General features: G+C 46.7%; 1 protein-coding gene across 1 annotated transcript in view; it reads right to left on the reverse strand.

The window, feature by feature from the left end:
• Window positions 1-25,764, reverse strand: part of CORO1A (coronin 1A) — a 370,883-nt gene that overhangs the window by 24,997 nt on the left and 320,122 nt on the right. Inside the window, exon 10 of the mRNA XM_044086267.1 lies at window positions 11,648-11,869. Within this exon, the coding sequence (XP_043942202.1) occupies window positions 11,648-11,869 (222 nt within the window). The remainder of the gene's footprint in view (window positions 1-11,647; window positions 11,870-25,764) is intronic.

Here is a 25,764-nt window from a genome sequence, read left to right on the forward strand (position 1 = left end):
TGTTTTCCAACCTGTTCAGCAGAATGCATTAAATCCTGTAATTCTTTATTTTCTGCACAGTCAGGGTTCAACATTGTTTTTTGTTTAAGCAATCCAATAACATGTTGTTGATACTTTAACATATGAAACTGGCAGTTTAAAGCCCTAATGGCCAAGGTTGCAGAAGTGTAAACCTTCTTACCCCATCTATCCAGTAACCTGGAGTCTCTATCAGAAGGGGTAGGAATTTTAGCAGTAGAAGCCTTAATACCCTTGGGTCACTGTGAAATAGTCTCTGGATCCACAATAGGATTTTTAAAAAGGAACTTGTGAGAATCAGGAACCCTGTAATATCTGTCAGGTTTTCTGGGAGCAGGAGGCAAAGAATCAGGCTAGATTCCAAGAAAGCATCATCAACAATGTCAAGTACAGGAGGAATAGCTAAAGGCCTATGCTGAGGCAGGAGTAAGAAATCCCTAAGCCTCTTTTTTGAATCAGAAAAATCCTGGCTTTCCCAGTGGAAATGCTCCATTAGAGTATGTAAGGTTTCACCAAAAGAAAAATCCTCTGGAGGGGAAGCAGAGGGAATAGAGTCCTCTGCATCAGAATCCTCATAAGTAGATAAGGGCAAATCCAGATCAGCAGAAGAATCAGAAAAATCAGAATCCTGGTCAGAAGAATCATAAACAACTTCAGTCCTAGGTCTCTTAGAAGGGGGAGGCTGGCTTCTCCTGATTAGAGTTATAAGATCTTCGGACATTCTTATCATTTGTTTTTTTAGGCATAGAGGCCTGAGCATGCGGTCTGGGCGTCGTTTTTTTAGGCATGGTTCTAGATTTAGGCCTAAAAGAAGAAGGAGGAGTCGGTTTAATATGCAAGTCCGTAGGCCTGAATACACCCTCAGAAGCCGGTGTCTGCACAGTGGCTGTGGACCCATCCAAGGTAGAGACATCTGCAGGTTCCATAGTTGAAGCATCTCGCGGCATACCGGACTCCGAATGGGTCTCAGTAGAGGCCTGCGAATCAGAAGTAGTGGGTATCAGGGGCTGCACAAATGTGCCTCACTGAGTACCGGCGAACTGGCGACTGGATTAGCAGAAGTGTCGTCGGCAGTTTTGGACCTCGGCGGCCTGTCTCTGTCTTTATACTTGTGTTTTTTCGGAATCCCGGTAGTCGGATGGCTAACCGACGACATTTCTGGATAATTAAATCGAGACCCAAAATATTTAGAGGCGAAAATATACCGACGGATAGTGCGTTGATTAAATAAAGCACAAAACCGACAGCAAGGTATGTCGTGTTCAGGGCCTAGGCAAGGAATACAGTATGAATGAAAATCTTTATGAAGTATTTGCTTTCCACAAGTAATGCAATTATTAACTTTTACTGACATCGGTAAGGAGCAAGAAAAAGTTTCCCCAATGGGGTACTTAGCTTTAGTTGAAGACTTCGGTTCTGAAACTCGAAAACGAAAATTTCAGGAGTCGGCTGACCTGCACTTGTGAACTGCTTCTGCTTCAGGCACCGCATGGCAAGAAAGACTGATTTAATGGCGTCAGCTACATGTTTTATACCCCTGAAGATCTGACGTCATGGAAGAAGGGACAGCAACCAACGCAGGACCCAAGACTTTGTTAATCAGGCCGACTGAGGGTTACTGCAAGCAGATAACCCAAAAGTGATGACTGCAACAGTGAAACACGAAGAACATCAATATTCCCGACAGTGTAGCATTGTCTCCAAGGAAAGAGTTCTGGCTATGTTAGGATCCTCAATCTTAGTTCTGATACAGCGAGTCCCAGATGTAATTATCAAGGACTAAGCATTTTTGTTAGCTGTACTGCTACGTCACCTGAACTGCTTTATTATTTTGGATGTTTTGCTTTGCTTAGTGACCAAAGCAATGTTCCCCAGACATGGGAATAACCACCAGGGACACAAACATTTAATGGGAGGCTGTCTTTTTCTTGGAACATATGGGCCACAAAACAAACAAACAAACAAACAAACAAACTGACCCATAGTGAATCAGCAGAGTGACTGACAGAGCTCCATGGCTTTCCAATAATCACAAGCAGTACTACCGCAACACTCTAAATAAAATATCGATCTACCATGATTCGTCGACTAACAACTTGACAATTTGATATCAGAGGAAAGTAACTGGTCCTAGCTTCATCTCAAAGAAAAAAAAAACACTGAAAGAGTCTCTTTTTTTCAGGGGTATCCCATGAGAGGAACCTTGCTCCCCCACACCTCTTTACGTATATAGCAATGCCATGGCTGTACAACCTCAGTAAATCATTGCAAGCACTGCAAAGGAAAAAGCACAAAGATTTTTGAAGATAAGCACCACTACTCGTCAAGTTGTAACTTGTTCAGCAAAAGTACAGCTGTGTACACTTACCATAAACGTAGACGTTCAAGTGTATTCACTGTTGCAGTCATCACACTTGGTTATCCTGCCAGGGGTAGCCCTCAGTCAGCCCGAATACCAGAGGCTTAGTATTTCTGTGTCGGTTGCTGTCACTTCAGTACTGACGTCAGGTCATCAGAGGTATACAAACAGGCAGCCGATGCCATCACATCAGTTTTTCTTGCCCCAAATGTCAGGAGCCCCAAAATAGGGAAATAAGTTATAGTGGAAACAAACCACCAGTAAAAATGTAAATACCAATAGTCCTGTAAGGAGTGAAGGAGAGACAGAGAGAGAGAGATACAAGGGGGCTGGAGGGTGGGAAACCAGGACTGCAACAGTGAATACACTCGAACATCTACATTTATGGTAAATGTACACAACTGTACTATGTTCTTCGTGTTTCACTGTTGTAGTCATCACACTTGGGTTGATTCCCAAAGCTGAAGAATGGGTGGAGGCAGTCAAGAAGAGATAGGGCTGGCTAGTATGCCCTGCAGGACTGCTGTTGCAAAGCCCACCCTGGATTTGGAGAAAATAGGGAGGTGGTAATGCTTGGTGAAGGTATGAACAGAACTCCAGGTAGCAGCTTCAAGAATGTCCCTGATAGGGACTCCTTTGAGAAAGGCTGTAGAGGTTGAAGTTGCCCTAGTGGAATGCGTTCTGACCCCCTGAGGGGGTGGTTTTCCATGGTGTTTATAAAAGAAATGGATACAGTGTGCTATGCATTTGGAGATGGTTTGTTTTGATATGGCCTTGCCCTCTGGCCCTGGTGCAAAGCTGACTAGAAACTGGTCAGATTTCCTAAAGGGCTTAGTCCTATCAAGGTAGAATCTCAGTTGTCTGTGCACAGCTAAAGAGTGCAGAATTCTTTCCCCCTTATTTTGAGGATTAGGGAAAAAGGTGGGCAAATAGATAGATTGGTTGAGAGCCACACTGGACACCACTTTAGGCATGAAAGTTGGGTTAGTCCTGAGGGAGACTCTGTCAGCATGAACAATAATGAAGGGTTCCACAGCCATAAGTGCTTGTAGCCACTGAACAAAGCACAAAACCGACAGCGAGGTACGTCGTGGTTTGGGCCTAAACAGGTGACGCAGTAAGAATGGAAATCTCGGTGTGGTATTTGCTTTCCACAGGCGAGACAATTGTTAACTTTTTCTGACATCAGTTAGAGCAAGAAAAAAGGATCCCCAATGGGATACTTAGCTTTAGAAGACTTCAAGACAATTAAATTTCAGTAATGAAAACTCAGGTAGCGGCTGACCGGCATTCATGCAAATTGCTTCTGCTTCGGGCTCTTCGGCAAGAAAGACTAATGTAATGGCATCGGCTGCCTGTTTTTTATACCTCTGATGACTTGACATCAATACTGAAGCGACAGCAACCAACGCAGAAATACTAAGCCTCTGGTATTCGGGCCGACTGAGGGCTACCCCTGGCAGGATAACCCAAGTGTGATGACTGCAATAGTGAAACACGAAGAACATCAATAGTTACTTGACCACTAGTAGAATAACTAATTAATATACATTTAGGATAAATTTCATTAGGCCACTCAACATACAAATGTCTAAAGCAGGAAGTAATAAACAAATCAGTACATCTAAATCAGGAAGTAAAAAAAAAAAAAGGTACAGGATTTGTACACCAAGTATAATTGTAAATCCTGTTTATGTGTAGCTCAAGAATGTGCAGTGATGCACAAGCAATACCAACCTTTGCCCCTACAATAACAGCTGTGTGAGTCAGCTGGATAGAGTCAGCCTTGCTGAACCCTGTTATGATAGACTGGAAGCAACTCTTACAATGCCAGGCAGTAGATGAATGGTATACACTAGGGCAAATATGTTTTGTTGTTATTAATTTTTTTTATAAGTAATGTGAATTAGAACACATGGGCCCTTTTTCAATTACAACTTAGTTGTAACAAATAAAAAAAGAAGTTATGTACTCACCATAACGTTCCATCTGAGTAGGTACTTCATTTGTCTGCAACCTGTGGGTATCGGATCAGACTTTGGATCCGAGCCGGCAGCTTTCCAAGCTACAAGATCTGAGCTCCTAGCTCCTCCCCCTACCCATAATCCCCTGCTAGCTGCTGTATTACCTCAGATCGACTTTTTTGCCTTATCACCCAACTAATCATCTCGAAAGAGGAATACACCAGATGTAAACTCCTGACAAGAACTTACAGGTAACCAGAAAATCCCGAAAAAGGTTCAGGGGATGGCAGGGGGGGTCGGTTGCAGACAAATGAAGTACCTACTCAGATGGAACATTATGGTGAGTACATAACTTCTTTATCTGAAGTAGTTACTTCATTTGCTCTGCAACCTGTGGGACAGAGTCCCCAGCTACTCAAGAAGGAACCTGGGTGGCCTTTACGGAAGGATATTCCGAAGCACCACGGAGCCAAAAGAAGCCCTGCCTCTCAAAATCATATCTAGTTTATAATGAGAAATGAACGTATGAGAAGAGGACCAAGTAGCTGCTGAACATATGTCGTCCAAGGGAACCCTAGACCAAAAGGCTGCTGAGGTGGCTACAGACCTTGTAGAATGAGCGTGAATTCCAACAGGGGCCGGTTTGCCTGACGATATATACCCTTGAATTATGCACTGACAGACCCAATTCGCTACAGTCACTTTGGAAATGGCTTTACCCATGGCTGATTTTGCAAAGGATACAAACAACTGGTCTGACTTGCGAAAATCCTTAGTTCTGTGCAAGTAGAAACGTAGTTATCTGTGCACATCCAATTTGTGTAACTTGTATTCTCCTTTATTCTGAAAGTTTGGGAAGAACACTGGTAAATTTATTGACTGATTAATATTTGGCTCTGAAGCCACCTTAGGTAAGAAAGACGGGTTAGTCCTGAGGGACACTCTATCCTTGTGAAAGATAAGGTAAGGGGGTTTCATACACAGAGCTTGTAATTCTGAAACCCTCTTGGCCGAAGTAATAGCCACCAAGAAGGCCGTTTTCCACGGCAAGAATTTCAATGGAACCGAGGCCGCCGGCTCAAAGGGTGGACTTGTCAGGGCTTGTAAGACTAAGGTCAAATCCCATGGGGAAACCACAGCTTTTACAGGTGGCTTCAAAAAAAAAGATGCCTCGCAAGAAAGTTTTGCATAATTTTGCAGATGCCAAGGACCCTAAGCCATCACCTACATGAAAATGGGAGATGGCCGCCAACTGCACCCTTACCGTAGAAGCACTTGCTCCCTGCCGAAAGATCAGTGGCAGGAAGTCCAGAATAGTCGGAATAGGGACCGTAAATGGGTCCAGGCCCTTGTCTTCAGCCCAGATGGAGAAACGCTTCCATTTACTATTGTAAAGTTGCCTGGTAGACGGCTTATGGGCCGCGACCAGTATGGCCCTAACAGGAGATGAGATGCCGGGAGTCCTAGCCATCATTGGAACTGGATCAACCAAGCCGTAAGCTTGAGGTTGACCAGGTTCGGGGTTTGGCAACCTGCAGGATGCGAGATCAGGTCTGGCATGGGATCCAGAATCCATGGAGGAGCCACACTGTGAGACCGCAGATAAGGGAACCAGATCTGTCGAGGCCAGAATGGGGCTATGAGGATAACTTTGCTCCCCAACCAACAGGCTTTCTGTATGTATTTTATCATGAGCGGGAGGGGGGGATATGCATATAGGAGACCGGGAGGCCAAGCATGAACTAGAGCATCTCTGGGACTCTCCCCTTTGGGGGGAAGTATTGCGAAGTACTCGCTGCATTTTGTGTTTAAATGAGAAGCAAAAAGATGGCAGCGAGGCCAACCCCATTTGCGGAAGATCTGCTTCGCAACCGATGGATTTAGAGACCACTTGTATGGAATGAGAAGTACTCAGGGCTGCTGCGTGGGCCTGTTCGAGAAAGGCTCTCTAGACCCGAAGTTACGCGGCCCCCCCCCTGCCTCTGGGCTGGCATCCACTTTGTCCTCCTCTGCCTCTAGAGGACGAGGGGTCCGAAGCTGGATGGGATTGCTGAGATTTACGGAACCACAGCTTCTTTTGTCCCCTCTGATTCCTGGAGAAGGATCGTTGGGGATTAGAGAAGCGGACTCCGACGTCAGACAGCGTCTTCCCGTCCTTCTCGCTTTGGACCAGTGTATCGCGAACAGTCTTGCTGAAAAGCGAAGATCCGTCAAAAGGGGCATTCGCGAAGGATGTCTTTAAGGGATCTGTGAAGTCGCAAAGATGGAGCCAGGCATGATGTCGCAAGACGATCCCGGCTCCGCTGGCCCTAGCGGCTCCCTCCGTTGCATGGGAGAGAAGCTGCATGGATGTATTAGAAATGGATTTTAGAGTGGCCATTTGAGTTGAAAAAAAATCCTTGTCTCCGACCGACATGGACTCTGGGGGGGCTGCAGCATATTCCTTGATCAAGTCTCGCTGCAGCCTGATGGTGTGTGCCATATAGTTCAGCGTCCTTATCGAAAAGGTCACTGAAGCAAACATCTGCTTCCCAATGCAGTCCAGTGCTCGAGATTCCTTATCTGGCGGGTGGACCGAAGAACTCTCCTGAGTGAGTTCTCTCTTGGTGGCCACTGCCACCAACATGGCATCAACGGGAGATCCCTTGGCCCAAGACTGCCTATCTGTAGGGGGGTTAAGGACCTTATCAGGACACCTAGGAATTGGCTCCATGGTGTCGGGCTCCTTCCACGCCCTGGTAGTAATTACGTCTACCAGGGGGTCAGCCGGAGGGGACACCCAGGAGGTAGATGGGCCTGCCTCAAACGCCTCCAGAAACACGGATTCATCCATGGAAGGTTTTTGGGCAGACCACCCCCCTCTAATATGCAATATTTCCATGATGTCTCCGAAGGAGACATCCTCAGGGGGTGACCTTGGGGAACCTTCCCTTTCATCTAAATCCGTGTCGGTGGTAACGGAATCAGGGGAGTCCAGGTGCCTCCTTTTACACCTACGTTTCCGAGGGACCTCCTCGGTGGGACTTTCCGAAGAGGGCTCGTCCACGGGTTCTTGTTCCTCCAAGGGAACTAGCTGGAGGGCTTGGGCAGGCTGTCCCAAAGGTCGGATGACAGAAGATAGACCTTCATACAGTAGGGGTACGGAAGGATCCGAAGCCCGGACCAGGGACCTGGAGGACCTCGACAGTACCCTCTCCACTACTTCAAAAGCCGAAGGAGAACTACTCTCGCCAGGCTCCGAAAGCATTCTCCTCAGCTCCGAGGTGGGGATCAGGGTCGGGGCTGATGCGGTCAGCGCCGAGAGAGAGGTGCGCTCCGAACCCAGCAGCGCAGAAGACACACCAACTCCCCCGGATCCGACGCTCAGCCCTCGGCCCTGAGAACTTAGATCCGACAAGCTTGAGGGCACAGTCGGTGTCGAAGAGACCAACGCTATCGGCGCCGACAAATCCTGGCTCCGAAAGGGCCCGGATCTGACGACTCCGAGACCCGAAAACGAGTCGGAGAAGGAGTGATCGGGGCAAAAATGGGAGCCGCACTCCCTCCCAGTGGGGGGGGGGCAAGAGCACCCACATCTGCATTTGGGTCTGTATGAATCGACGCATCATCCGATCCATGTCCACTTCGGTGAGGCTTCTGGTCGATCTAGAAGAAGTCGTCGAAGCAGGCCGGGAGGGCCGCCTTGATGACCTCGAGGGAGACTGGTCCTCCTCCTCCGGCTCCGGCGAGAAACTGGGCGAACGGAGCCGAAAGGAGGAGGATCTGGAGACCCTCGAGGGAGACCTAGTCACTTTAGATGGTGGGGCCGAGGGTTGAGTCTCGGCCCGCCTTTTATGGAATTTATGTCCCTCCTTATCCTTGTGCCTCTTCTCTCTGGCAGAAGAGGCACCAGCATCACTTGTGCTCGAACCCAAAGAGGGAGGTTGAGTCCCGGGTTGAGCAAGAGGCGCAGAAGGCACCGGGGCTGCCGAGGCAGCCTGAGCGGGAGAGGAAGAAGAAGCCGATTCCTGGGGTAGCTTACCCGCCAGAATCAGCTTATTCTTCCTATCCCTAAGCACCTGGGGGTTAAAGGCCGCACAAATTTGGCAGGCCACAGAAAAATGGGCCACCCCCAGGCATAAAACGCACTGAGTGTGGCCATCAGCTGGTGAAAGCTTATGGCCACACTCAGAAAATTTGGAAAAAAACGGCTTTGGGCCCTTCAGCCATTTTAGATGTCTCACACACACACACCCAAACACTAAAGGGGGGAGGGGTGACACAGAGGAAAAAGCTAACTATACAAAATAACTAAACTACCGATAGGTTAAAACAGGGCACTACACACACGTACACAACTAATTTTACAAAGCTATAGGAAAAAAAAACGTTTTTTAGTAATTTAATGATCTCACCGAACCAGGAGCTCTTCAAAAGTAGCTACATCAGCCGCGGCAAAAAACGATCTGAGATAATACAGTAGCTAGCAGGGGATTATGGGTAGGGGAAGGAGCTAGGAGCTCGGATCTTGTAGCTTGGAAAGCTGCCGGCTCAGATCCGATACCCACAGGTTGCAGAGCAAATGAAGTAACTACTTCAGATTACAAAAATAAAAACAATGTGTGATAAAAATTTTAAAAAGAAAAAAAAAACAGTCAAACTACAATAAACCAAAAATAAGCACAGAACAATTTCAGGTCATATTTTAATGGTATGCAACAACATCAGCACTTAATACTGTTAGCTATCTCATAGCACACACACACACACGCACACGCACACACACGCATGCACACACGCACACACACACACACACACACACACACACACACACACACACACACACACACACACACACACACACACACATCCAAAGAGGCACAGATTAGACAGGACTTTTATGCCCACCAGCTGCAGCCCTCAGTTTAAACAAATCTATGTAAATGCAATTTATGTAACCTCACTTCCTGAGCAACAACAGGTGCTTTCTTACGATGGCTTCTCAGTCAGAGAACACAGACAGCATGTTTATCTAAGTTCATATGGGAGTCTGTTTCTGGTCACCAGGTCACAAACACGGTATTGGACATATTACACCACTGCTTAATAAACATTCTTATTCTCCTTGAGGACTTATAGGTGCTTATGAGGCTAAGTAACAACCACAGTTGGTCGTTTTAAGCCTAGCCATTTTCTTAAAGTAAGAATTAAACCTTGAACTTTGTGTTTGGGAGGTAAACAGTTTACCATTTTGCCAAACGATAAGATTTTGAATAATATGGCAATGTGTGCTGGTAGTATTTAAGATTAGATTATTTAAGAAACTAGAAAGCTGAAGATGACTTTGAAAAGCAGGGTAAAGATAAAGAGGGGTACATGACAGACTGATGGGCAGACATTGTAAGTACTAACTGTACGGCAAGATGTTACCTTTTGGTTGGTCCAGTAATAAATCTGCAGACATTGTTCCACATGATTTGATGATCCTGTAAATTGCGATCAAATGGCACAAATGACAGGAAGAATCCAGAGGTGGAAGAACCACTTCTTTCCCCACTAAATACCCACCTCACTTATAAACAGATTTACTAAGCAGATAATCACACCACAGGAAAGTTTGTCACTCAGTAAAGTTGAAAAGGAAAGTGAGGGGTAAGCTCCACCCTATGTTATTTGTAAGTAGGAACTTTCTCCAAGGATTTTAGGCCCAGAGATGTTCTGATTTTCCATGATTATGCTACGGTGTTTCTGAGTTTTATCTGAATATTTTGTTTGTTAGCATTTGTTAATGAGTGTAGAACACTGATTCCAATGGACCATTTTCTGAATCAGCCCTGGAGTTCTAGAAAGTATAGTTTCACTCTTTCTAAGATTAACCTTCAGGACAAAATGTTATATTATATAACATAAATGCATCAGTTTAATTTTAAGGGTAGCAGTGATAGACACCAATGGAGCCTCCAGAGGCCCACATAATCACATCATCAATATATCACAGAATATTTGTTTTTCACAAGGAAAATTAATGCATTATGTACTGTGAATAAAAGTGTGTGTGCGCGCATGTGCGTTCGTGTATGTGTGTGTGTGTGTGAGTGTGCGCATGTGCGTGCGTTCATGTGTGTGTGTGCGCATGTGCGTGCGAGCATGTGCGTGCGTTCGTGTGTCTGTGTGTGTGTGTGTGCATGTGCATGCATTCGTGTGTGTGTGTGTGTGTGTGTGTGTGTGTGTGTGTGTGTGTGTGTGTGTGTGTGTGTGTGTGTGTGTGTGTGTGTGTGTGTGTGTGTGTGTGTGTGTGTGCATAAAGGGTACTGGTAAAATCGTGAACAACTGACAGACGGTGGTAAGGGGCTGGGGTTGCTAGACCAAAGACTCATCACTTTAAGTGGCCTGTGTGGAGTCAAGCCTGGGTGTGGATGTTGGAAGCCCATACCCAGGACAGCAGTACATAATCCCATTAGGCTCTTGGGCCAGGCTGCATTTTGTGAATTGATTATCGAATCAGATTTGTGTGCACTTTCTTTTACTTTAACTTGCTGGATGCTAGTGGTGTGACTCGAGAGACCATCCCTCTAGTGCTTGTTTAGTCCTTGCTTTACAATTGGTTGGCAATGGTGGGATTCAAACCCCTACCCTACCACTCTGTGAGGGTTATCATTATTCCTGACCAGAGGAAAATAACACTTGTATGGAATGCCACTCATTTCAAATACTAGAACTTAAAATATAACTTCCTGGCCAAGGCAAGATCCTGCATTTACACTAATGGAAGCGAGCTAGTATGGAAACTGAAAGCGGAGCAGCTGAAAACTACTCCTTTCCCACAAAAAAATGGAGCTGCCTGCCATAATAGCTCATGACACCAATTGGCATTATACAGGATGAACAATTCTGAAGGTAAAAAATGAAATAGCAGAATCTGTAAGGTGCACATATCTGCAAATGTAAGAACTTGTTGGTTTGGAGCTGTAAAGTGAAGCATGGATTATTGTGAAATTTCCAGACGTTAAAGAAAATAACAGTAGTGCAGGCATGTTCATCTTGCTAACTGCAAAATAACTTAGAATGGAAAGATGAGAAAAACATCCGTTTGATACATCTTAGAATGGCAAGATGGGAAAATACTGTTCTGAAATCTCTCCTTTCTTAGACAGTGAAGTATGATTAGAAGCATTAAAGCATTGCAGTTACATTTGTTTTGCAACAGGCAAACACATTAAATTCAGAACAGACACTGAGATGTGAGTATTAGACTGAGCTCACTGGTAGTATGTTAAGAATCACATAGCTCTGTCAAAATACAAGTAGCAAAAATGACATCACCCACCGACTGAAGTCCACTGTCTGCAGATGGGCTTTTACGAGCTACAGTTTTACTTTCCAGGACATTGCGAACCACCTTGAATTCTTTGTTTTTGGTCTGGACAAAGCCATCTTTAAGGGATATGAGTATCGGCTGACTATTCTTCCCGCTAAACCATTCATCTGCATCTATGGCTGGATCTGGCCCGGCAGTGTTTGGATACAGGTCCTCTTGGAAGAGATCAGACTGTGAAATGAACCAGAAACTAGTAAATGCCGAGGATGTCCATGTGAGCTTTTTACAAACAGAACTATAATAGGCATCAATGAATGTGCAGCATTAAAAACAGGCTATAGAACTCTAATGAATCAGATCCAGAATATAAGACATAGGTCGGCACTTCCTGGAAAACATTACAAAATATTCCTGTTCCCACAGACTGTACAATACATGTGCCTAACAGCAGAGATCACAGACAGTTCACTGCTAATAATTTGTCAGTCAGTTACAAAATGTACTTATTCTTAAATACTGTTGCCAACAACAGTTTTCATTCCCCATAAACAAATCCAATGTTTTTTTTTTAATCTCCCAGCTCTGCTATTTTCCTTTATAACATCTGATGGTGCATTCTTTCACTTTAGTACCTTAACATTAAACTAACATTTTAACAGAAATTACTATATTGTTATCTAAAGTGTTAAAGTTGGCTCCATTCACTCCATTTAAAGCAATAAAGATCACACTGCCACCTAATCCTTGCAACATACAAAATAAATACTGAGTCTTTCAACTTCCAGTGTAAGTTAAATGCCTAAGAGTTTTTTTGTTTTTTTTTTGTGAAAGATCTCTGAATGCTTTCTAAACTACTGTGATGTAGTTTTATATGGGTTCCACAACGTGGCTTTATATTCTAATTGACTTTTAAAGAGTGAACAAAAAGCAGGACCACATTATATTGAGCTGATAGTAACATATTTGCAATTCATCACAAGTTTAAAATCTCTTTTTACAAAGTTCAAATATACAAATATAAATGCTGAAATTACTATCTACTACCCCCAAGATGCAAACAGTCTGACTCGTAACATTTGCATAATGCTGAGGATTATGATTATTTTTTCTGAATATAAACAAGCTATTATTTGCTTGAGAAACGGATATCAAGAAATTCACCTAATAGCAGAGAATATTGAAGCTCAAGATGTGACTTGAATCCATTTCCAGGACATATAAGTAAGTACCTGGTCATGACCACAGGAATCCATTCATAATGCTTTATAGTACATGGGACTTCACCTGCTCTACATACTATCAGAGTGAGAGAGAGAGAGAGAGAGAGAGAGAGAGAGAGAAAACAAAAGTGTAGGAAAGCTGCAAAACACATTGCTATAATGCAACTCTTTGTAATGCATGGACAGGCTGCTCTAATCTACTAGACAACAGTGGGGTGGGGGGGGGGGACCCTTCAAGAACACAAAGGGTTTTGCATCCTTTAAAGCTGTAAATTAACTCTGCACTGCCTCACTGATGGTGGCTAGAAGCAAACCATACCTGGTTTTCTAACAGCCTTAAAATCTATAATACACTCTATGCTGCCACATACAGACACCGACACAACACACACACATGCACACGCACACGTGCACATACACACACACACACACACACACACACACACACACACACACACACACACACACACACACACAGTGGACTGCAGTAAAAGGATACTTTTCTGTACAATGGTATAGGTAGATGGCCAGGATGTCCACAAAAGTAGACTCCATATGTATCCAGGTGACATTCTCTGAATTACCTGATGGGTATCTTGGGAGAATACAATGTGGTATGGAATTAACAGCTATGGCAGTTAGAGACCATTGCACTTTATAGTACTAATATGTTGCCCAAGACCAAACTGTACTGCAATGTGTGCCCCCAGATAGAATACCCTTTGTAAAGCATGTGGCTCTTCCTAGTAGATGTAAGGAAGGAAACACACCCTTTACATGGTGCCTGGGCACACATGGCGCACTACACAACACGTAGCTGCATGTGAAAGCATGTGTGGCAATCATGCCGATTAGAATATTATGCAAGGAAATAAGAAGTTATGTACTCACCATAACGTTCCATCTGAGTAGGTATCTTCATTTGTCTGCAACCTTTGGGATACGGATCCGATCTCGGATCCGAGCCAGCAAATTTTACCACAGCATAGATCCGAGCTCCTAGCTCCTCCCTTTACCCATAATCCCCTGCCAACCCTAACTGACCTCAGATCAAGTTTGCCCGATATAAGCATTGTTATTGTGCCCCGGAAGGGGCTTATCCAAGACAGATCCTATAGGTCAGGGGGAAGGAGGGGGGGGTAGTTGCAGACAAATGAAGATACCTACTCAGATGGAATGTTATGGTGAGTACATAACTTCTTAATCTGAAGTAGGAACTTCATTTGTCAGCAACCTTTGGGACAGAGTCCCCAGCTACCTGAATCCTGGGTGGTCTTTATGGAAGAACATTCCGGAGCACTGCAGAGCCAAAGGACGCCCTACCTCTGGAGACAACATCCAGTTTGTAATGACTGATAAAGGTATGAGATGAGGCCCAAGTGGCTGCGGAACAAATATCATCTAAGGGAACCCTAGATTTAAAAGCCGCCAAAGTAGCGACGGCCCTAGTAGAAGGAGCTCGGATTCCCTGAGGTGCAGGCCTTCCCGAACTCTGATACGCTAAGAGGATACAACTAGCTATCCACCGTGATAGCGTAACTTTAGAAATTGACTTGCCTAAACTTGTTTTGGCAAAGGAGACAAACAACTGGTCAGATTGCCTATGACCAGCAGTTCGATGAATATAAAAACGTAATTGTCTGTGCACATCCAAGGAATGCAGTTTGTACTCTCCTTTGTTCTGGTAATGGGGAAAGAACACGGGAAGATTAATAGATTGATTAATATTAGCTTCCGAAGACACCTTAGGCAGAAAGGAAGGATTGATCCTGAGGTAAACTCTATCTGGATGGAAGGTTAAGTACGGCGGTTTAACACATAGAGCCTGAAGTTCAGAGACCCTTTTAGCTGAACTAACGGCCACCAAGAAGGCCGTCTTCCAAGAGAGATATTTAAGATCAACTGTGGCCGCCGGCTCGACAGGGGGGCTAGTCAAAGCTTGGAGAACCAAAGACAAATCCCATGGGGGTACTACCTCCCTGACTGGAGGTCTGAGAAGGAAGGTACCCTTGAGGAAAGCTTTACAAAGCTTGGAAGTAATTAGAGGGCCCGATTCATGCCCTACATGATAATGCAAAATCGTTGCCAGTTGTACCTTGACTGTAGAGCAGCTAGCCCCTTGATGAAAAAGGGTAGTCAAGAAATCCAAAACCGATGTGAGAGGCGCCGTGAAAGTATCCAAGTGATGGTGCTCTGCCCAAATGGAGAAACGTTTCCACTTGCTTCGGTAGACTCTTCTGGTGGAAGGTTTATGTGCTGCTACTAGGATGGCTTTGACTGGTGAGGAGATTCCGGGAGTCCTAATCACGAGTGGAACTGGAGCAACCAAGCAGTCAGGTTTAGGTTGACCAGGTTGGGGGTCGGAAGACCCAGAGGGTGAGTAATGAGATCTGGAAGTGGATCCAGAATCCATGGTGGATGAATTAGGTGAGACCACAGGTACGGGAACCATGTTTGACGAGGCCAGAATGGGGCAATGAGGATCATTTTGCTCCCCAGCCGACTGGCTTTCTGTAAGAGTTTCAGCATCATGGGCAAAGGAGAGTAAGCGTAAAGGAGACAGGGAGGCCAAGCATGTACTAGACAGTCTCTCGGGGACTCCCCCTGAGGGGGGATTAGAGCGAAGTAACTGTTGCATTTGGTATTTGAAGGAGAGGCAAAAAGATCGCAACAGGGTTGCCCACAATGGGTAAATATTTGTTTCGCTACTAGAGGATTGAGAGACCATTCGTACGGTGTCAGAATCGAACGACTGAGCCTGTCTGCTAGGATGTTGGACCATCCCGGAATGTGCGTTGCAATAAGAAAGCGGTTGGTGGAAATCGCCTATTCCCACACTCTCATGGCCTCGTGACAAAGAGGATAAGACCTGGTTCCCCCCTGTTTGTTGATGTACCAGACAACTGACATGTTGTCCGTTTGTACTGCAATCGTCCCAATCAGAAGAAGGCTGTGAAGTGCCTGCAATGTCAAAAGCACCGCCCTCATCTCTAGGACGTTGATATGCAAAGAGGTCTCTGTGTCTTTCCACGTGCCTTGGACCGTTCTGCCTGAAAAGTGCCCCCGCCCCACCCCAGGCAAGAGGCGTCCGTGGTCACTGTAGCGACGGGGGAAGGCATCGAGAATGGTCGTCCCGTGTGGAGACTCGGGGACTGGAGCCAGCACATGAGCGACCCTCTGCAAGCCCTGCTTAGGGGAATAGGATGGGACAGGGGGTTGCGAGACAGGGACCATTGTACTTGGAGGGTCCACTGCAGGACCCTCATATTTAGGCGGGCTAGGGGCAGTAGAGGAATAGCTGCCGCTATGGACCCTAGAGCCCTCAGGATCAATTCCGCAGGTGGAGCAGGAAGTATGAGAATGGCCTGGACATGCAACCTCAGGTTCTGAAACTGATCGGGAGTCAGGAAGGCAAGCATTATCCTGGAATCCAATCTCGCCCCTATGAAATCTATTACCTGTGTAGGGACTAAAAGAGGATTTGGTCATGTTGATAGTCAACCCTAGACGTGGGGCAAGGTTGAGGAAATAATTCCTGCCTGAACAGAGCAAATGCCTTGTTGGGGCGATGAGGAGCCAGTTATCCAGGCACGGAAAGACCTGAATTCCCTGAAGCCTCAGGTGGGCCGCTATGACCGCCAAAACTTTGGTGAACACCCTGGGGGCTGAGGTGAGACCGAAGGGAAGGGCCCTGAACTGAAAGTGACTGGCTCCCAGCCGGAAGCGGAGGAACCTCCTGGAGCATCTGTCCACTAGGATGTGGTTGTACGCATCCTTGAGGTCTATCGAGCACATCCAATCGTTCTCCCGTAATAGGGGGAGAATAGATTGTAAGGTGACCATTCAGAACTTTTCTTTGGGCACTGCCAGGTTCAGGAGAGAGAGATCGAGAATGGATCTCAAGTCCCCCATCTTTTTTGGCACCAGAAAGAACCTGGAGTAAAACCCTGATCCGAGCTGATCTGGGGGGACGGGTTGGATGGCTCTTTTTTGTAAAAGCTGCTGAATTTCTGTAGCAGCCGCCTCCCTCTGATTGGGTGGTACGTCGGGGAGTCTTCTGGTTTTGTGGGGTTACAATAAAGGGAATTTGGTATCCTCTGGATATGATGCGAAGCACCCAGCGATCTGTTGTTATGGATTCCCACATTGCTAGGTGCTTTGAAAGACGCCCCCCGACTGCCTCCAGAGTGGAGCAGCCAGGCAACCCCTCAGGGGTTCTGCGTGGGCCACTCAGAGAAGGGTTCTCTGGACCCAAAGTTTCTGGGACCCCCTCTGCCTCTTGGGCAGCGTCCTCCCTGTCCTCCTCTGCCACGAGAGGACTGGTTGTCTGGAGCAGACTGGGACTGATGCGATTTTCAGAACCACATCTTCTTCTGACCCTTTTGGTTCTTAGAAAAGGACCTCTGGGGAGCAGAGAAGCGGACTCCGATGGCAGACGTCTTCCCATCTTTCTCGCTCTGGACTAAAGTGTCGCGAACGGTTTTGCCAAACAGTGCAGAACCATCAAAGGGGGCATTCGCGAATGACGCCTTAAAGGATTCCGAGAAGTCACAGTGTCGGAGCCAGGCCTGACGTCTGATTACCAGGCCGGCTCCGCCAGCTCTAGTGGCTCCTTCAGTGGCGTGTGACAAGAGCCACATAGAGGTGTTGGAAATTGAACGTAGAGTAGACATTCGGGAAGAGTACAGTTGCTTGTCTCCTTCCGACATGGACTCTGGGGGGGGATGCAGCGTATTCTTTTATCAGATCCCACTGCATCCGGATGACGTGTGCCATATAGTTCAGCGCTCTCATGGAGAAGGTTGCTGAACTAAAGACCCGCTTCCCCAGGCGGTCCATCGCTCGAGAGTCCTTACTCGGCGGGTGGACCGCAGAGCTCTCCTGAGCCAGCTCTCTCTTGGTGGCCGCCGCCACCAACATGGCATCCACGGGGGGACCACTGCTCCAGTGGGTTCTTTCAGCAGGGGGACTCAGGATCCTATCCGGGTGCTTGGGGACTGGCTCTACAGTGTCCGGCTCCTTCCAAGCCCTGGTGGAAATAAGGTCAACCAGGGGGTTGGGGGGAGGGGACACCCAAGAGGAAGATGGCCCTGCTTCGAATGCCTCTTGGAATACAGACTCATCGGAGGAAGCCTTGGGGGCAGACCACCCTCCCCTGATCCTGAGCATTTCCATGATGTCTCCAAAGGAGACATCCTCGGGGGGCTGTCCGAGGAAGACTCACCAGCAATATCACGTTCCAAGGGAACACCCAGAGACGCTGAAGCAGGCTGTCCCGAAGGCCGGGTGATGGGAGCCCGGACCAGCTGAGAGGGAGTGCAGGGAGGAGCCGAAGCCAGGACCGGAGGTCTGGATGCACTCAACAGTGCCCTCTCCACCACCACGAAAGCCGAGGGGGAGCCACTCTCGATAGGCTCTGAGAGTCGGCTCCCACTCGGATCCGAAGCGGGGACCGGTTCCGGGGCCGAGACCCTCAGACCCGAAAGACCTGTGTGCTCCGACTGGGACGGAGCCGAAGTCACACAAGGTCCCTCGGATCCGAAGCTCAGCCCACGGCTCCGAGAGGTCAGATCCGACAAACTCGAGGGACGAGTTGGAGCCGAAGTAACTAATACTGTCGGCTCCGACACCCCCCGGATCCGATGCGGCTCGGCTCCGAATGCTCCGAACCCGGGAAGCAGGACGGAGAAGGAGCAATTGGAGCAAAAAATGGGGTCGAGCTCCCCCCCCCCCCGGAGGGGGGGGGCAAGAGCACTCCCATCTGCAGCTGAGCCTGGATGAGCCTCCTCATCATCCGGTCCATGTCTGCATTTGACATGCTGAAGGTGGACCTCGACGAGGCCACCGAGGCAGACCGAGAGTGACGCCTCGATGACCTCGACGTGGACCGGGTCGCCTCCTCCCCAGGTCCCTGTGAAAAACAAGGGGACCGGAGCCGAGGAGGAGGCGATCCAGAAACCCTGGTTGGAGAAGCCCGCTTGGCGGGCGGGGTCGAGGAAGAGTCCTCGGCCGGCCGCTTATGGTGCTTCTCCTTCCTTTTGGTTTTTCCGGCCTCCCTCTCCTCCAGAGCCAAAACGGGAGGTTGAGTCCCGACCGGAGGGAGGGAGGCAGGGGTGGCTACCACCGAGGGTAGGGTAGCGGCCACCGAAGAACTGGAGGCCGGAGCCGAGTCCGAGGGAAAAAGGCTCGCCAGGATCAGCTTCGACCTCCGGTCCTTAAGTGCCCTGGGGTTGAACGCTGCACAAATCGTGCATCCCGAAGAGAGGTGTTCAACCCCAAGGCACCTAACGCACTGGGTGTGGCCATCCGCCGGTGAAAGCTTATGGCCACACTCGGTGCATTTTGAAAAGATGGCTTTAGGGGCCTCCGACATGTTGAACAGAAAAACACACTCACTAGGCCCCTACACACACCACAAACACACACTACGAACCAGCGAGGGTAGGGAGGAAAAAAATTTTACAAAAAAATACGTAAGATGGAACCTAAACAATCTTACACACTCACACAAGAGAAGGTACAAGAAAAAAATTAAGTTTTTTTCTCACAATTTCCCTGAACTACCAGGAGCTCAAAATCCAGCTTGTAGGCTTGAGGCGTGGCAAACTAGATCTGAGGTCAGTTAGGGTTGGCAGGGGATTATGGGTAAAGGGAGGAGCTAGGAGCTCGGATCTATGCTGTGGTAAAAGTTGCCGGCTCGGATCTGAGATCGGATCCATATCCCAAAGGTTGCTGACAAATGAAGTTCCTATTGCAGATGTACAGTTGTGTACACTTACCATAACTGTAGATGTTCGAGTGTATTCACTGTTGCAGTCATTACATTTGGGTTATCTGCTTGCAGGTAGCCCTCAGTCGGCCTGATTATCAAAGTCTTGGGTCCTGTGTTGGTTGCTGTCTCATCTTCTACGACGTCAGGTAGTCAGGGGTATAAAGCATGCAGCCGATGCCATTACATCAGTTTTTCTTGCCCCAGATGTCAGGTGCCCCCATAATGAGAAGCAATTATATACAAGATTACACCTCCAACAAAAAGCAAATACACCAGAAAGCTTAAATACAGTAAACAAGAAGAAAGGTATTGCTTATAGAAGTCAGGGGGCTGGAGGGAGGCAACCAGGACTGCAACAGTGAATACACTCGAACATCTACATTTACGGTAAGAATACACAACTGTACTATGTTCTACGTGTTTCACTGTTGCAGTCATTACATTTGGGTAGATTCCCAAAGCTAAGGAAGGAAGGAGGCAGGCAGAGAGCATTAAGACCAACTATTAGGCCCTGCAAGACTGCAGTGGCAAAACCAGCTCTGGATTTAGAAAAAAATGGCAAGTGGTAATGCTTGGTGAAGGTATGTACAGAACTCCAAGTAGCAGCTTCTAGGATGTCCCTGGTAGGAACACCTCCGAGAAAGGCTGTAGAAGTAGATGCAGCCCTGGTGGAATGGGTCTTATCCCCTGTGGGTTAGGTTTTCCATGGTGCTTATAGCAGAAATGAATGCAATGGCCTATCCACTTAGAAATTATTTGCTTTGAAATGGCCTTCGCCTCTGTCCCTGCAGCAAAGGCAACTATCTGTTCAGTTTTCCTGGTAGGCTAAGTCCCACCCAAATAAAACCTTAGTTGTCTGTGCATGTCTAAAGAGTGCAGTATTCGTTCTCCTTTGTTCTGTGGATTAGAAAAGAAGGTTGGCAAATGAATGGACTGATTAAGGGCCACACTGGATACCACCTTGGGCATACAGGAAGGACTGGTCCTGAGGGACACCCTGTCTGCATGGAAGATGATGAATGGCTCCACTGCCATGAGGGCCTGTAATTCAGACACTCTTCTTGCTGAAGTGATGGCTAGAAAAAAGGCTGTTTTCCAAGAAAGGAATTTCAAATCTGCAGCTGCAGCTGGCTCAAAGGGAGGTAAAGTGAGCTTTTCCAATACAAAGTTAAGGTAACAGACTGGAGTAGGGGCTCTCCTGGGTGGTCTTAAGTTTTTGGCCCCTCTGAGGAATTGCTTCAGCAGTGGATGAGAAAAGAGGGGTGGCTCCGTATTATAAAGTGCTGAAATAACCGAGGCATGAATTTTAATGGAAGAGAAGGAAAGACCCTTGTGAAGCATCTCAGTTAAGTATTGAAGAATATGTGGTAAATTGGGCACTGTTGTGCCCATCCCCTGAGTTTGGCTCCAGAAACAGAATCTTTTCCACTTTTCAGCATAGGGTCTTCTAGTACTAGGCCTCCTTGCCTCCAGAATGACACCCATCACTTGCTTACTGAGGGATGGTAACGGAGAGCTCAGGTAATTAGCCAGGCTGCAAGGTTCAGGGTTTGAAGCTGGGGGTGCAGAATGTGGCCCTCCTGCTGGCACAGCAGGGAAGGGGTCTGAGGCAGGTGCCATGGTTCCAGCAGTGACACACTGCACAAGGGGGGGGTACCAGTGTTGGTGTGGCCAGTCTGGTGCAATGAGTATTGTCCTTGGTTTGTCCTGTTCGATCTTTAGTAGAACTTTGGAGAGGAGAGGCAGAGGGGGAAAGGCATAAACTGAGAGGTTTTAACAGGTGAAGGACATGGCATCCAATTTCCAAGCTTGTCTGTGGGGAGTCCTTGTGTAGAATTTGTCCAACTGGTAGTTCTGAGGGGAGGCAAACAGATCTATCTCTGGGCTCCCCCATTTGTTTCTCAAAATGTTGAATATCTTTGGTTCCAGTTTCCACTCATGTGGGTCCATGAGATTTCTGCTTAGGTCGTCTGCCAGTGTATTTAGCTTGCCTGGCAGGAATTGAGCTTGTAGTTGCACTTGGTAGCTCAAGTTTGTGTTCCACAGAGCCATGGCTAGTCTGCAGAGAGGGGGTATAAGTGGGTACCCCCCTGCTTGTTTATGTACCACATAACAGTGGTGTTGTCCGTCTTTACTAATAATTGTCCTGGAAGAATGTGGTCCTGGAAGGCTGTCAGAGAATTCTGTACAGCCAATATTTCTTTTTGATTGATATGCAGGTGCATTTGACTCAGGTTCCATTTGCCCTAAATGCACTGCCCTGCCAAGTGATCCCCCCATGCATAGTCTGATGTATCTGTTGTTAGGGTTTGGGCGGCAGGGGGTAGAGTGAATTGCAGTCCCTTGTTGTGGTGTCAGGCCTCTGCCCACCAAAGGAACTCTGTCTTTATAGAAGGAATGATAGGAATCATTGATTCTAGGTCCTGAGAATGTTGACACCATAGGCTTTTTAGATACCATTGTAGTTTCCACATATGCAGTCTTGCATATGGAATTAATAGAATGCAAGAGGCCATGAACCCCAGGGCTTGCAGTATTTTCCTTGCAGATAGCTGGGTCTTTGTGGCCAGTAATTTGAAGTAGGCTGTCAAATACACTTGTTTCTCTGGCGTGAGGTAGGCCATCTGGGAAGTTGTATTCAAGCTTGCTCCCAGGAATACAATTTGTTGTCAGGGTACTAGGTGTGATTTCTTTTCGTTTATGGTGTACCCCAGTGAAGTTAGTGGTTTCTTTACAAATGCCAGATGATTTAATAGCATGTCTTGGCCTTCTGCCTGAATTAGACAATCATCCAGGTATGGGTATATTTGAATATTTCTTTGTCTGCAGAATGCAATGACTGGAGCTAGGCACTTTGTGAATACCCTGGGCTCAGCAGATAAGCCAAAAGGCAGTGCAGAGAACTGATAGTGCATGTAGCCTGCTCTGAAGCGTAGGTATTTTCTGCAAGATTTCCTCACTGGGATGTGCAGGTAAGCTTCCTTTAAATCCAATGTTGCAAACCAGGCATTTTTGCCTAACACGGAAGCAGCTGATGAAGAGTTAGCATTTTGAATTTTGGGATTATCAAAAAGGTGTTTAGTATAGATAGGTCCAGGATAGGATGCCAGGAATTGTCTTTTCTTGGTACCAGGAAAAGTCTTGAGTAAAAACCTTGCCCCCATTCCTCTTCTGGGACAGGTTGAACAGCCCTGATACTTAGGAGAGAGAGAACCTGCTTTTGAGCCTCTGCCCACTGATTTGGGGGTAGGTCTGGCCAACCGCTTGGTGTTGGTAAGGAGTGGAAGTGGAATCTGTATCCTTGGGTAACTATATTTAAAACCCATTTGTCCTGGGTAATGAGTTCCCAGTTTTTTGTATGCAGGGCGATCTTTCCCCCTAAAGGAACAGTCAGTTGAGCAGGGCTTAGAAGGTTTAAGATTAAGTCATTGTGACAGTTTACCATAGGGGGGTGTCTTACTACTTCCAGCTTTGGAAGTGGGAGCCCCCCACTGCTTAGGCCTGTGAGTACCTTGAGACTGAAGCCTGGGTGGTCTGCTGGTCCTGGGTTTGGACTGAGAAGGCCTGGAAGAGACAGGAAAGGACCAGTTCTTAGAAGGCCAGTGCCTACTAAATCTGGGAGGCTGTACTTGCAGGAAATCTTTAACAGTTTGCATAGATTTAGCTTTTTCCTCCATCTTTTTAAGTACTTCTTCTGCTTTGTTGCCAAACAGGTGGTACTTGGTTTAAGGGAGCATCCAGTAATTTAGCTTTAACATGATCTGGCAAAGTTTGCTCCTTAAGCCAAGCATGCCTTCTAAGTACAGACCCAGTGACAGCAGCCCTGCAAGATGCCTCTAATGAATCAAAAACACATTGCAAATTATGCTTACCAACTTGTTCAGCAGAGTGCATTAAATCCTGTAATTCTTTATTTTCAGCACAGTCAGGAATCAACATCATTTTCTATTTAAGCAATCTAATAATATATTGCTGATACTTTAACATATGAAACTGGCAGTTTAAGGCCCTAATGTCCAAAGGAGCAGAAGTGTATACCTTCTTACCCCATCTGTCCAGGGCCCTGGAATCTCTATCAGAGGGGGTAGGATTTTTGGCAGTAGTAGTTTTAATGCCTTTGGGTCCCTGTGAAATGGTCTTTGGATCCGCAGTAGGATTCTTAAAGAGGAACTTGTGAGAGTCAGGTACTCTGTAATACCTGTCAGGTTTCCTGGGAGCCGGAGCTAAAATGTCTGGGGTCAGGCTAGATTCTAAGAAGGCATCATCTACAATGTCCAGTACAGGAGGGATAGCTAAAGGCCTGTTTTGAGGTAGGAGTAAGAATTCTCTGAGCCTCTTTTTAGAGTCAGAGTAATCCTGGCTTTCACAGTGGAAATGCTCCCTAAGAGTATGCAAAGTTTCACCAAAAGAGAAATCTTCTGGAGGGGAAGCAGAGGGAATTGAGTCCTCTGCATCAGAATCCTCATAGGTAGATAAGGGCAAATCCTGGTCATCAGGAGAAACAGAAATTTCAGAATCCCGATCAGAAGAATCAGAAGGAAAATCAGTTCTAGGTCTCTTAGAGGGAGAAGAGTGGCTTCCCCTGATTATAGTAATAAGGTCTTCAGCCATTCTTATAATTTGTTTTTTAGGCATAGGGGCCTGACAATGCAGTCTGGGCGTCGGTTTTCTAGGTTTGGATCGAGTTTTAGGCCTTGAAGAAGAAGATGGTGTCGGTTTAATATACAAGTCAGTAGGCCTGAATACACCCTCAGAAGCTGGTGCCAGCACAGCGGCTCTGGACCCATCCAAGGTAGAGACATCCACAGGTTCCATAGTCGAAGAAGCATCTCGCAGCATACCGGACTCCGAATGGGACTCAGTAGAGGCCTGCGAATCTGAAGTAGCGGGTATCAGGGTCTGCAAAAGCACCTCACTGAGTACCGGCAAACTGGCGACTAGCTTAACGGAAGCATCGTCGGCAGCTTTGGACCTATGCGGCCTGTCTATGTCCTTATCTTTGCGTTTTTTTGGAATGTCAGTAGTCGGGTGGCTTACCGAAGCCATTTCTGGATAATTGAACTGAGTAACAAAATAGTTAGATGCGAAAATGAACCGACGATGAATAGTTCGAGGATTGAATAAGGCACAAAACAGACAGCGAGGGACATCGTGTTCTGGGCCTAAGCAAGGAATGCAGTACAAATGAAAATCTTTATGAGGTATTTGCTTTCCACAAGTAATACAATTATTAACTTTTACTGACATCGGTTTAGAGCAAGAAAAAGGATCCCCAACGGGGTACTTAGCTTTGTTGAAGACTTTGGATCTGAAACTCGAAAATGAAAATTTCAAGAGTTGGCCGACCAGCACTTGTCAACTGCTTCTGCTTCGGGCACCATATAGCATGAAAGACTGATGTAATGGCATTGGCTGCATGCTTTATACCCCTGACTACCTGATGTCATGGAAGATGAGACAGCAACCGACGCAGGACCCAAGACTTTGATAATCAGGCCGACTGAGGGCTACCTGCAAGCAGATAACCCAAATGTAATGACTGCAACAGTGAAACACAAAGAACATCACACCAATCCAACTCACATGGAAATGGGATTAGTATTATCTGTGTGGCTGAGGCAGACTGGATGGCCATCAATCACCAACTCCAGTTGCTGAACTCCTGCACATTTCCACACATACATACGTACACACACACACACACACACACACACACACACACACACACACACACACACACACACATACACACACACACACGCTACAAGGACTGCTCATGTTGATTGACAAGCAACAAATTGATCCATTTGGCTTGAGCCAAATAGTAACTGATTTTTCTGACTGACTATTCCAAATAATACCGCCAAATGCTGTAACGAGCTCACCTAAAAATGGCTGCCACATGTATTAATGTATAATGTTTGTACCCTCACCTTAGCATATCTTTTTCTCACTTCAAACAGTAGTTTTGTTTACTTAATAGCTTACAAGGTATTTTGGTTCTGACAGTTCCTACTACCTGCTGTCCTGATTTTCCCTAGATGGATTTTCTGTTTTTGCAGTACACAATACACTACTGAGGAAGCAGTACTAGTTCTTAGACTGGGTAGATCTCACTGCCATTTCACATATCG

The sequence above is a fragment of the Protopterus annectens genome, chromosome 10.part0, assembly GCF_019279795.1.
Source record: "Protopterus annectens isolate FY-2018-M chromosome 10.part0, PAN1.0, whole genome shotgun sequence".
NCBI classification, from domain to species: domain Eukaryota; kingdom Metazoa; phylum Chordata; order Ceratodontiformes; family Protopteridae; genus Protopterus; species Protopterus annectens.